General features: G+C 38.1%; 2 protein-coding genes across 3 annotated transcripts; one reads left to right on the top strand and one right to left on the bottom strand.

The window, feature by feature from the left end:
• Window positions 1-3,392: 3,392 nt before the first annotated feature.
• Window positions 3,393-4,547, top strand: LOC113345469 (protein YIF1B-like). The gene is made up of 4 exons (XM_026589246.1): window positions 3,393-3,605; window positions 3,712-3,810; window positions 3,929-4,089; window positions 4,154-4,547. The coding sequence occupies exons 1-4, from the start codon at window positions 3,393-3,395 to the stop codon at window positions 4,545-4,547; spliced, it is 867 nt and encodes a 288-aa protein (XP_026445031.1).
• Window positions 4,548-4,619: 72 nt separating this feature from the next.
• LOC113345137 (probable helicase CHR10) lies at window positions 4,620-13,026 on the bottom strand. Of its 2 annotated transcripts, none has more exons than XM_026588967.1 (17): window positions 12,800-13,026; window positions 12,703-12,710; window positions 12,330-12,408; window positions 12,083-12,216; window positions 11,711-11,845; window positions 11,345-11,525; window positions 10,030-10,168; window positions 9,785-9,899; window positions 8,952-9,041; window positions 8,607-8,714; window positions 8,316-8,519; window positions 7,762-7,887; window positions 6,979-7,640; window positions 5,963-6,114; window positions 5,695-5,859; window positions 4,961-5,075; window positions 4,620-4,829 (listed from the first exon to the last, which is right to left on the bottom strand). In XM_026588967.1, the coding sequence occupies exons 1-17, from the start codon at window positions 12,987-12,989 to the stop codon at window positions 4,805-4,807; spliced, it is 2,628 nt and encodes an 875-aa protein (XP_026444752.1). In that variant the 5' UTR covers window positions 12,990-13,026; the 3' UTR covers window positions 4,620-4,804. The 2 variants fall into 2 exon arrangements, with proteins under 2 accessions (XP_026444752.1, XP_026444753.1); XM_026588968.1 differs by having other exon boundaries at window positions 10,030-10,165.
• Window positions 13,027-13,376: the final 350 nt, after the last annotated feature.

Here is a 13,376-nt window from a genome sequence, read left to right as displayed (position 1 = left end):
ATTCAAGTCTAGGGAAGAGTTTGGTAGCTATTTTATAGCTAACAGCACGTGAAAAAGCTCAACAGAAGCGACTATTCTCTCAACAGCGCAGAGAAGAAAAAGAAAGAAAAAGTCGGAATTTATACGAGATATTTGGGGTCTGTGGGATATATAAGAGTTGTTTCAAGTCATAAGGGGAGTTAGAAACCCTTAGGAGAGAGTTTAGAGTCCAGGAGAGCCGAGGAGAAGCAATTATAGAGGAGACAACGCTGCTGCTGCTGCTGCCATTAAAGCTTCTGAAGAACACGAAGAACAGACTCACAGAGACAGTCGTTCTTCAGCAGACTTATTTCAACACCCAAGTGTCGTAGTTCAACAGCGTTATATATGTATCGTTTATAAACGGCAGTGGTCATCTTTGTAACAGTCACGCTGTAACGTTTATACAGCGTTGCAAACTTCTCTTTATCACCATATTCATCAATAAAAACACCTATTAAGCAATTTTGAGCAAGTTTTTGATATGAGGAGCTAAACCCCTTAGCCAAGGCGACGGAGGAAGCCATTGGTCCTTATTTATGGTATAACTCTAACTTTATTATTTATTTGCAATATTATTATTTGATTATTTGCATGGGATTGAATTGAAATATTAGTTCTTATTGAATAGTTGTGAATTAATTTGATGAAGCATGCTGGGTTTTAAATACTTTTGATGTTTTATACTCGTTGATTACAACTATTACTTCAAGAATATATTTGAGGCAAATATTAGAATTATTTTTAAAGATAGAATTGCATGATTTTTATTTAGAGTTTATCAATTAATGGATCAATGGTGGAATCCTAGTCTTGGTATTTTTCTCCAAAAGTTTGAACTATTTTATTTATTTGCATGTTTAATTTAAATCTATAAAAAATTGTTTTCTTCACAAGTCTGAAAAGACCCAGTTTTTACCACTACTACAATCACTATTTGAAAAACCATCAGTTAGCTTCTCTCATGACCTCTTCTAACCTCCCCCCGCCTTGTCTATTTTTTAATTGCCTGATCTCGGCCATCATCTCATCTTGTAGCTCTTCCATCGCGCGGTGGTGCCCTAAGTTCTTCTGCTCGTTAACGTCTGATTCTCCGTCGTCATAATCCGGGTCGGATACGCTACTTCCCCTAGTCGCGTCTCCATTAACTGCTATGACGACTCTACGGTCTCGGTTTGGCTCTGGTGCTTTGGAATTTGCTTCATCAAGTTGTTGGCTGGTCTTCGTGCTTAGAGCAATCCGCTCCTTTAAATCTTGATTTTCTGTGGCCAACAGGGCTACAGCATCTGCGTAAACCTGCTGGCTCTTCTTCAATTCTTCAAGCTCAGCCATCAGTCGATGTGATTGGTTGGACCCTTGATTGGGAGTCCCAGCTCGTGCCACTACAGCCATGGTGTCGCCTTCCTCTACGGTCTGTACTAACGGTGGTAGAGGTTCAGCTTCGGTCGCTGGCATTTCCAAATCGGGGTGAGTGCCCCTCTGCGGTGTTAGAGCCGCCGGTATGGTTTGATTTTGATCATTTGTTGGTGGCATTCCGAAAGTTGGAAGGTGCACGGGTTGGAATGTTCTGGATTCATCCACCCTTTCTCTTGGTTGATGAAGTTGATTCATAGCGCAAGTTTTGCTAGCCTCTGCAGCCTTCGGGACTACCGCAGCCGCACCGTACTTTGTCGCCGCTGCTCTGAGAGCCGCGGCTGCAACTGAATTAGCGTTCATAGGTGAAGTGATTTCCGCAGTATCTTGCCTTTGACTGGTCATTTTAGCTTTGTCTCCTTTCTGCTTGCTTCGGGTGATGACCGGGGTTGTCCTGGGTGTTTCCTTTGAGAAAGCTTTGGATTTTCCTGCTTCCTGCGTTTTTTCCATCACGGGTCCTTTTGTCGACAATGAGATCTCGCAGAAACTTGCCTTCCTTACTCACAATCCGTTCTTTCTGCATAAGGGAATTTCAAATAGCGAAAAACGAGAATATCCGCGTGAATCGGGTTAGTTTGCGAAATCGGGTTAGTTTGCGAAAGAAAAACGTAAATCCATGGATCAATACAATAAATCTCATCCAAGATAATGGGTGCGTTTTTGAATATAATGAAGTTAACAAATGATCTATTTGGTCCGAGCTAATAAATCAGAGCAATCATATGCCAGTTTAAGACGAAATCACAGGACAAGATAAATCTTTTACCGGGACGATGTCCCTGTTTCTAGCGCCAAATTGTGAACACACTGATCACGAAGGCATCAGAATGCTCACAACCAATTATCATAATATAGAATAATTTGTGATGATGATATCTTAGTGTTGATTCCTTGGCTCAAAACCTTCGGGTTTATCACAGCCTCATCCAACAACTCCATGCAGGGTGTTTGCGCACGGGATATAGATAAACACAAAGAAAACAAAACGTACAAGTAAAGATCCACGGGGTTAGACAGATATAAAGTGCTGAAATGTAAACAAGACCGAGGTTTACGTGGTTCAGCACTAAGGCCTACGTCCACGGGGTTTGTTGTTTCACTATGTTCTTCACGGTTACAAGAGTAGTCGAATGACTTTTGGGTTTACATGTATTTTCCCTTCTAAAGGATTAACTTACACTCGTAATCTTTCTCTCTCCTTTCCTTCCTGTTCTTTTTCGATCCCCTTTCCTCTTGGTGGAGAAGGGGTATTTATAGGGTTAGAGTGTGGGACCCATCTCTGAAGGCCGTTGGAACCTTATCTTCTAGTGTCTTGTGTCCATCACGCAGATGTCTGCGTTTGCCACTTGATCACGCAGAGACATCCTCGCTCGTCCCACGGATTGATCGACACGTATACTGCTCAGAGTGTTTAATGAGGGTGGTTGAGATGCCTGCTCGTGTCAGACAAGTGTCTTCTGCCCCTGTCACGTCCGTGTCAGCTAACTTTCTCTCCACCGTTGATCTTAGCTTCTTTTGGGATGAGATAAAGTAACTCCTTGGGGTTTATTTGGTGTTCCGTAGTACATCATTTTTTGATGTCTTGGCCTGCCTCTTTCCACGTATTTTTCTATATAAACGTGTCTGATGTTGAGATATATGTATACACAATTACCAACTTATTGACTATCTTAAACCCTTTGAGCAGTTTACAGAAAATTTGCATACTCTCGAGAGCCTCGGATACCTAAAACTATCATGAATAAACTCAGAGAACCCTCGTGAAACCACTGTAGGTCTATCTGAATTTGATAGATAACAAAAACCTGAGCACCCAAAACTGTGTGTGCATTGGAGTGCGGTCCACAGAAACAAAACGTATTGAACGACCACCTTGCAACTGTAATAAAAAATGAATACTGTTGGTTCCATTTTCATTCTTCTTCTTTTGCATCACCACAATTCATTTCAGCAAAAACATTATGTATCAATACATCAGTAATGACCCAAAATCATCAAGCAATGTCAGTGGCAATGTACAAAGGCCAAGCATATTAATGAATGGGCAAAAACAGAACCCATATGAGAAAGGATTCATGTTTGGAGCAGCTGAATCTGAACTCATCCAAAGTGGGTTGATCGGAGCTTATGGCGAAAAGATTATGGAATCGGGTTCTAAATATGTTCAAAGCAATGTGAGTGATTTTAAGAAAATTGAACTTCCATTTTACTATCATCTCTAATATATAAAGTTTAAGTAGTCTCTGTCAACTAGTGCTGTATGTTAAAACTGATGAACAGATGAGTAGATATTTCTCCGATCCGCAATATTATTTCCAAGTGAATGATGATTATGTCATGAACAAGTTGAAAGTTATCTTGTTTCCATTTACCCACAAGGTAACGTACAATTGAGCATTTGCATTGACGCCTGCATTAAGTTTTGCTCTTCTTTTTACAGTTCGTTTACGAAAAAGAAGAACTCATTTCTTTCTTCATTTTCATGACACATATGCAGGGACAATGGACTAGGATAACTGAACCAGTTCATGTTAACCAGGGAAAACTATCCTACAAACCTCCAATTTATGATATAAATGCACCTGATCTGTACATTCCATTGATGGCCTTCGTTACCTATGTATTTCTCTCTGGACTCCTGCTGGGTCTTCTTGGGAGGTAAGTCACTCTTGAATCTCAACTTTCTCACAATATTAAAGATTGATATTGAGATGTCTTGCAGGTTCAGTCCAGAAGCTCTACATAGACAGTTCACAAAGGGATTGCTTGGTTGGATTCTACAAGTGATGCTTCTTAAAGGAATATTACACTCATTAGGGAATGATGAGACACCATTGCTGGACATTGTTTCTTACTCTGGATATGCTTTTGCTGGTGTCGTGATATCCGTGGCCGGCAGAATAATTTTGCTGGGGAATCCTAGTTACTATTATTACACTGTAATAGGATGGGAATGCTTGTGCATGGCAGTGTTTTTGGTTAAAATCATGAAAAGGGTAGCGTTTACTGAAGGAGCTTGCAGATACAAATTGTACTCCACCAAAAGACACTATCTTTTGCTTTTGGTTGCTGTTGCTCAGATCCCATTACTATTTTGGCTATGCAACATTTATTAATCTCTTTGGACATTAACTGAAATCTGCACCTGTGCAGAGTACCCTGCTGGGCAGGTTGACAAATGAGCAAAGAGAGCAAACATATTATCTGGTTATTCATTCCCTGTACAAGACTTCTAGTGTTTAAGATAATTACATATCAAAGTAGCGATAGAAGTGAGTAATACAATACATATAACTAGCACAAGATTTTTTACACTCGCTTCCTTGAAAAATCAAAAAATCCGTCCATCATTGTTTTGTAACTCGTGGCTAATTCAACCTGAGCGCCGAAAGTAATACCTGCAAAAAAAAAAATTGTAGAGAAACTATTGCACAAGGATATAATTGTGTAAGTTGTGCCTTCTCTACATGTGTAACTGGTTGATTTTCTATCAATACTGATGAAACGGTCGGATGGAGAAGATACATACACAAAAATCCTGATGCCATACATAGATGCATATTTCCGCAAAAGCCGCTCCACTGTGTACCACTCTGACCGTCCATTTCCACTTTGATATCCAATGCGTGGTAAGTGGATTGACGCTTTAAGATATCAATGCAGTAATAATTGTTAGAACTTCTGATCATATCAACAAGATTAAACAAAAATTAACTGAAAGACCCCTAAACTATTAAGATTCAATTGCTTTCAATTGTATTTGTATAAATGCACACAGATAAACATGTATGCCCTACAACTGTGTGTGACTTCACAAGATACTAAGCTCTCCATGCGTAAAACAATGGCTCAGATATCAAACTCGTCATATATTCGTCTCACATTAACTCATGAACCTATATGTGTTTTAACCCAATGTGAAAGAAAAGAACAATGAAATATTAACAAATATATAAACAATATGTAAATATAGAAAACTTTGACACAATTATCCTTCTAAACTAAATAATATTAGGCATGTCAATTCGTCAACATTGAGTTCTGCCATGTACAGTGGACAGCAGCATTTGGAAACTTCTTATGCATTTGAGTGCGCTAAGGTTTCTGGAGTAATTATATGCCTAGATCATGGAACAAGAGATCAGGATCATGTCATTATATATGTCGAAACATGAAGAACAACCTGTTATAGAGTGATTCAAAAAGATTAACATTTAAGAAACGTCACGACTTGACTCAATTAGGAACATGCAAGTCAGATACCTGAATGCTGAGAGGCAGCATATGATGCCTTTGACAAGCTAGTCTCCAAGTCAGGGATAGAGATATCGCTGCGTGGGACCTTACGCCTAGCATTATAAGATTGTACAACAGCCAACGCCACCCACATAGGATCATTTCCATCAGGAGTTTGCTTTTCTTGGTCCTCTGAGAAACAAAAACATGAAATTCATACAAAGGTTATATAAATAACAAAAAGCTCTAAAGTAAAGCAGCAGAAGCAGCTATAGATCATACAGACAACCAGTACCGTCTATTTTTATTTGTATTAAATGGAGATCACCCATATGAAGGTCTCCAAATTCAGAAGCCCGGTGATAAGCCTCTGGGATACTTGCTGAAAGCTTAGCAAGTGCATCAAACATTCCTCCACGCCCCCAATTTCCAGAATTATCAACACAACTGCAAATAAGCAAATAACCAGCTAAATTTACAGAAAACAACGAAATATGCACCTACTAGATTATGATGGTATAAGATTGACTGCATCAACACTGACTAAGAACCTAAACCAGCTGATAAGTGATAACAAATTATTTATAGATATACTTACTAAAACCACTAATGGTAACAATGGTAAGATTCACAGAGTTGTGAGTTACATGCTTAAAGCAAAGTACTGGGAGACTAAGAGCTGAATCAAGACCATGGGTGTGAGAGAGGTGGGTTCTGCATACTTGTTGAGCATATTTATTGTATGCTGAAACTAATGCCTGCTCAATATAATCTGAACCTGGTGGGTGCATACATACAAACTTGATGCAATCACTTGCGAGATTCGAGTAAAAAGTGCATTACCAAAATGGTAACAAGAAAAAGTAGAAGAAAAAAACTCTGGGAATCTGCACATAGATGATATTTACTGAAGGGAAATAGAGAAATTTCTCACTCTCATTTTGAGAAGAAAAATAGTGAAACATATGTAGCCTCTACTTACATCTGACTTGAAAAGGTTATAGTGTTTAAATAACTAGCCTAGACTAAAACTGCTAGGTTTGTTATCAACTAAATGATTGTTCTCTTTACCGTATCTTGGGAAAGAAAACTATAACAGACACCAAGCAAAGACAAAGGAAGACAAAAAGATAAGTCAGATCAGTTCAGCAAGACTAACCAAGAGACACGACGAAAAGATGAAAGATAAGTCAGATCAGTTCAGCAAGACTAACCAACGTGATTGCAATTTAGCATCACATCAGAGAAAAAAGAAACTAGGGAAACTTAAGCTAACATCGCATGTCCTTGTGAAGAATAAGAGGAAGTTACCTAAATATGATAGCAGGCTCAGATGGGCAAACTTTAGATGGATCAGTACAATCCCCATACACAAATTGAACCGAGCCCGAGCCAGTCAACATCATATCTTCATCCGCATTGCAAACAGGAACGTCGGTAATAGCTAGCGACTGGTAACCAAGAGTTTCCCACTTCAACAACTTTTTCTCCTCAGCTTTTCTCTTTGCAGCTTCAAGTTTTCCTATCCTCTCGTCGGGTAAGTTTCTTTTGCCCAACACCAGATTAGAGTTATCAGTAGACTGTGATGCCTCTTTGAACTTTTCAACCCACGAGAGATAGGATGCCTCATCGAGGCCAGGATCAAAACTATCATAAGCGGGAGTCCTTTTCGTGGAAAAATCATCTCCGCGCAACACATCCATCGAATCAAGCTCAAATTTCCTATCCTGGTTGTCAGATGATTCATGGCGCATTTTTGTTACCTTCTCAGCCATAGAAATCAATTCCCTTGTGTTAACTTCATTCGGATTCTCGTTATCAATGTTTGTGGGATCAAACATGTGCAACCCAAATATGACAGAGCGCAGGTCACCGACATCAGCTCCCGTTTCATCTTGGTCATAACTCATATCATCATCGCCTACCACGTTATGGCTAAGCTGCAACTTCCTCTCTGCTCTCCGCATAATGACCTATAGATAACGCCAACACAGGACAACTTTCAATTTAATTATTATTTTATTTTATTTTATTTTTGAAAAAGCAGTTTAATTATCTGATTATACCAAGTTGTGTGCAAGATTTACAGCTCACCTCCTCCACTGTTCGAGCTGTTACTAAATTTATAGATAGAACTGGATTTATCTGCCCAATTCTGTGCACACGCTGCAAAGCCTGTTTATCCACCTGAGGATTCCAATCTTGTTCGTAGAATATAACCTACAGCATATTAACATGAAAGATGAAAACATTTCAGCCCTTGAAACTTCCCATGAAACATCATCAAGCTCAAGTGGGAATGAAAAAATAAATGATCTTGGGTTAACAGTATATTGATACAAGTTGGCTAGAGAATACAACTTTTCTCGTTAAGTTAGGCTACCAATGTTGCTTCACCAAAATTAAATCAAAAGAACATTTGGAATAGGTAATTGTAGGATGGAGTCAGCATTAGCTGGTGCAACGGTGACAATGAGAGTCATGGTACTTGTGGTAATATGCGCATTAGTAAATGGAAGTGATGAGATGGAAACTTATGTACCGATGATGCATCTGCGGTAATTTGTGAATATATAAAAGAGCAACAACAACAAAATATAAATAATAACTTTTATGAATGAACCATAACAAATTATATCACAACTCACAGTATCAGCACCAACAAGATTTAGGCCAACTCCACCTGCTCTAGTTGAGATCAAAAAGACAAATGCACCATTATGATCATTTTGAGAATTCGAAATGCCCTTGACGGGTTGCTCACTGAACCGTCGTATTGCCCCAAAGCGTTCCTCAGCACGAACAGAACCATCAAGACGTTCATATGTATATTCCCGTAACTCTAGATAGTCCTTCATTACAAACAGAATACAAACATAAGAAGATGCATAGATATTATCCCATTGCTCCGTAACTTCATTACTGATAACCAACCAAACCTGGAGAATATCAAGTGTATGAGTCATCTGAGAAAACAGTAAAACCCTATGTCCGTTGTTATGTAGCTTTTGAAGAAGGTGGTCCAAGATAAGAAGTTTGCCACTGGCCTGAAAACCATTATAACATCCAAAGGAGATAAGGTTATCCAGTGTTCATCAAATAATAACAGAAATAGAATAGAAGTAAGAAATTCTAATCATATATACATGCAGTGATACCTCCACAATACAGAAAACAAAAGAGTTGTTAAGTCTAAATAGTTCTGGAATGATACCATCTCTGTGCAGTATGCATTGATCTCCAAAAAGTCAAATTAAATAGATATATCAAAATAAGATGATGACCTGGACCAGGTGTTCACCCTCTTCATATGGTTCAGGCTCTATACCAGGGAAGAGGTACGGATGACTACATGCTTTCCGCAGCTGTATTACCTGAATAAGTGGTGTAACAGATTGTAAGTAACAGGTGCATGCGATGCAGAATTTCATTTTACCAGAAATGCGCCCAGCTAGGCAAAAATGTTAGAAATAGGTTATTTCCCCTTTGCAATTAATACTTCCAGCCAAGCTAAAAATTCCGCCCATAAGTAAGTCATCTATCTGATGATGAACAGATGAACCTCTCTCAACCCAGATATTCTTAAGCGATTCTAAACATTCTGAACCTATTAAGTTATTCACATGGTTTTATTTGAGTTTCTGAAAATAAAAACAGATGGACCTCACTGACCCGGCGCTTGTTATGCAATTAAACTGATAATAAAAAAAGTAATCTGAGTTGACCTATCGTATTCATCGTTATCATCTTGTCAACTGTAACCTCTAATTATGTCAAAAACAAATTAGACCTACAGCTTCACCAGAGTAATGAAAAACAAAAACAAAAACTTCATGCTAATACAAGAACAAACTCCTTACTACATTAGCAATCTATTAACCAAATCAGAGAAATTAGAACTCGATGATCCAGTTAGAAAATTGGAGCTAGTCTTTGCCCATGGTTAGGACTACCAGCAACCAAATGTCACACAACTTAACCGGATTATATCAGCATAATGAGATACCAGAAACACACCTAGTAGTACATGGATAACCGATTGTTAAGAACAAAAATGTTGAAGGATGATATGACAAGCTCAAGGAGTTAACAAACTAGTAGAAGATTATAGCAGTACAATATTTTGTAAGGACGGGCTAGAAGCTCCTGAAGAAAATGCAATGAGCTTAGGCAGCTCCTTCCTCAATATTGACAAGTACACCTTTTTTTGCAAGGCTACCAGCGGTGCCATCCTATAAAAAAAATTATAAAAGTTTATCTTTTAAGAACAGAAAAGATGAAAAATTAGAAAGCACGACTAAGTCGTACGAGCACTATATAACAAGCTACTCTACGATTTCGAACAAGGGTGAGGAATCTAACACTGTCATTTCAGTGAGTCGTGGCAAGACAAGAGTTCCACACTCAACAAGCATCGCTTTTGTTCTCCGAAGCATAAATGCTCTTAGTATATATTTCAAAGTTTTGAATCCCTCTTTGACCATAGCTGCGTCAAGACCTGCTAAAATAAGGCACATTATATTTCATAAGGATGGTATTGTTTACCTTAAATTTCAGATATCGCCAATGGTTTTAAGAGCTGCTAAAGCAAGGAAACTCAAATGCCTTACTAATGTGATAGGTAGTTAATGAGACGAACAGCATCGGTTTCTTCTAATTCAATAAGGTAAAAAACAGAGGCGGGTATAACCGAATAATCTAGTCAGTGGTTGATAGCTTTGATTTGCATAATTTGGATTAGTTCATGCAAAATCTAGTTGTTTCTTGCCATACCTTAATTTCTACGAAAGAGATCCATTACTACAAAAGCATAGTCAAATCTTGGTCCTACGTTTCAGCATAATATGCATCTTCAGCACTCCAAGGAATTACAATATTTTCATTACCAATAGTCTTAGACAGCTTTAACTTAAACAGAATAACAAACCAGTGAATTCAGGCAGAGATACTCTATCCCGAACTATAGTCAAAACTCATTGGGCCCTTCTTTTCTTTCTTTAGTTTATTGTTTGTTTTGTTCCGAAATTTAAGTTTATCGCTCAACAAATTGCAAACAATGTAATACAATGTACTGGAGTCAGGTCCTTCCTATTCTTCTCGTCTACAAATTGTTAAAAGTGTTCCTTTCACCACAACTAAAAAGAACTAATAGCAATTACCTAAGAAGGGTGTCACGAATCAGCCATACTCCCAAAAAAAAAACCATAAAAAAAGAATCATGATCTTCAAATCCCTACCAAATAAACTCTCTAGGAAATAAAATAATTGCTAAAGTACAAAGCTTACAAAACTCTTGCCAACCCACTACTGGATATGTCCAATAACACAGATTTTGGTACTACTAGTGTTTGGGAATATCGCAAAGCAAGTGCTTGAAACTTTAGGGATGAAAAAGGAAAATAATATAGAACCATTAATAGTTCATCTATTACCCTTAAAATTTACTACCACCACTGGCTCATGTAGACGTCCATAAATATCTCAAATATATGGAACAATTAAACAACCATATACACATCAAATCTGCCATTTAGAATGACATGAAATAGGTAATATTTACACTGGGTTCAGAGACAAAGAGCACTCCATTATATCAGTATAGAGAACAATCTACTCAATTCAAGAACAAAGAAAAAGTATCTACTAAAACTTCAAAAGGATGAGAAGAAGAAAATACCAGTTGAGAGGTCTCCAGCCTCCTTAAATGTGGATAGAAATTGCTCCAGTGTACCAAAGACCATAGGCATACAAAAATGCATAAGAGACCACAGTTCAGAAAGATTATTCTGAATGGGGGTTCCCGTAATCAATAACCTTCGTGGAATGACAAAAAGTTGTTCCAACACACTGTATAAAACCTGCAAATATTGACCAATTAGGCAGCTGCATGTGTGTTGAAAGCAAAGGTGAATTTTACCATCAGTACTTGTTTATTTACAAGCTATAAAATAATAAACACTTTCTACAGCACCTGACGAAAGTAGTTTTGTAGGTGTAGGACTATAGAAACTAATGAAGAGTTAATTGAAAAATTTGTACGTACACTGGAAGGATTTTTAAGTCGCTGCGCTTCATCAATTACAGCATAGTGCCATGGAATTTGAGAAAGAAAATCCTTATCCATCAACACAATGTCATACGTAGTCAAAAGGACATCAAAAGGAAAGTCTGTGCTAGTCTACAAACATAACAAACAAACATTAACTCAACAACAATTGTGAGTAAAAGATAACTTGTAAAAGAGTATGACAATCAACTCGAATCTATGCTCCTTTCAAGAAACAAAACTCAAAACACCATCAAGTTCATAAGATACCAAATCGTCGAAAGTCCCAGTTTCACATTCTTGGCACGTAAAAGATGCATTGATATTTACTAAAAACTTACAGCCGTACAAGGAAAAATACTACATTACCTGCTCAAAAGCTTTCCTGCGAAGATCGCGTCTGACTTCTTTGTCGCCAACATATCGTAGAACCCTCAATTTAGGACAAAACTTTGCTACCTCTGATACCCAACCATCTGTCACACTGAGAGGGCATATTACCACTGAAAAGATCAAAAGAAACAAGTAAACAAACAACAACAAAATCTTCCAAAATCATATAAAAAACAACGATTAAATCATAACAAAGCTAGTACAGAACCAAAATATCACTCACGGAATGGCCCAGGTGATTTCAAATGGAACTTCAAATAACTTAAGAAAGTAATGGCTTGCAAAGTCTTCCCAAGACCCATCTACACAACACAAAACCTAAATCATTATAAAGTAGAATTTTCTTAACAACGAATCAGAGGCAATTAGGCGTAAAAAAAGAAAAATCCCCACTCCCCAGTGGTAGGATTCGAATCCCAAACTTCTTGGTACATACAACTACCAAGCTTGCCCTAATGACCCAATTTATTGTAATTACACAGTGAGTAACAACAACAATACTGCTTTCAACAACTAATACTGAAATTGGAAGACTCGAAAGAAAGAAAGAAAAAATTGAAAAGTTAGGGTTTTAGTAAGCAGTTCCAATTCCCGACCTCGTCTCCTGCAAAATAGATAAAGAAAAATCAATTTAAGGGAAGAAATCAATGGTTTAGAGTGGAATGGAATATTGACTGTTAGCGTTTTACTGACCAAGAATAACGTTGACACCGGTAAGATATCTTTGAATAAGCCATGAAACTCCTTCGATTTGATGAGGTTTCAGTGTAGCTTTTATGCCAATCTCATCATAGTTTAACGGGAGTACTTCATTTTGATGATGATCGCTAGAAATAACAAAATCTGCTGCTGCTTTTAGTCTCTCCTTGTAATTCATCGACATTTTTTCTCCTGAGTCTACTCAAAGAAGAAGAAGAAAAAACCGGCAATTCCTCTCTCTAAGAAGAACGTGGCGCGGAGTTTAAATATTATAAAACGGCAGATTTACGTGTCTTTGTGAATAGGCCTGGTTTTCGGACTTTAAAGTTTAGTTGGAGGGCCACCTTTTAGGGGTGAGCATGGGTTTCAACCTGATCCGCATCCAATTCATTAGGGCAATTTCCATGGCAATGTACAAAATCAAATCTTTGTTGAGCCTGGTGGATGGTCAAATGGATTTTTGGACTATGGAAAGAAGCGGGTGGTTGACCGTCAAGCGCCAGGACGAAGTGTTGTCGCTGGCGTTTGAACCAAGACCGCCAACGACTACTTTCAAACGGATACCGGAATG

Source organism: Papaver somniferum, unplaced genomic scaffold (assembly GCF_003573695.1).
Source record: "Papaver somniferum cultivar HN1 unplaced genomic scaffold, ASM357369v1 unplaced-scaffold_81, whole genome shotgun sequence".
Taxonomy (NCBI): domain Eukaryota; kingdom Viridiplantae; phylum Streptophyta; class Magnoliopsida; order Ranunculales; family Papaveraceae; genus Papaver; species Papaver somniferum.
Note: the sequence above shows the minus strand (reverse complement) of the source record. Positions and strands in the feature narration are given on the sequence as shown.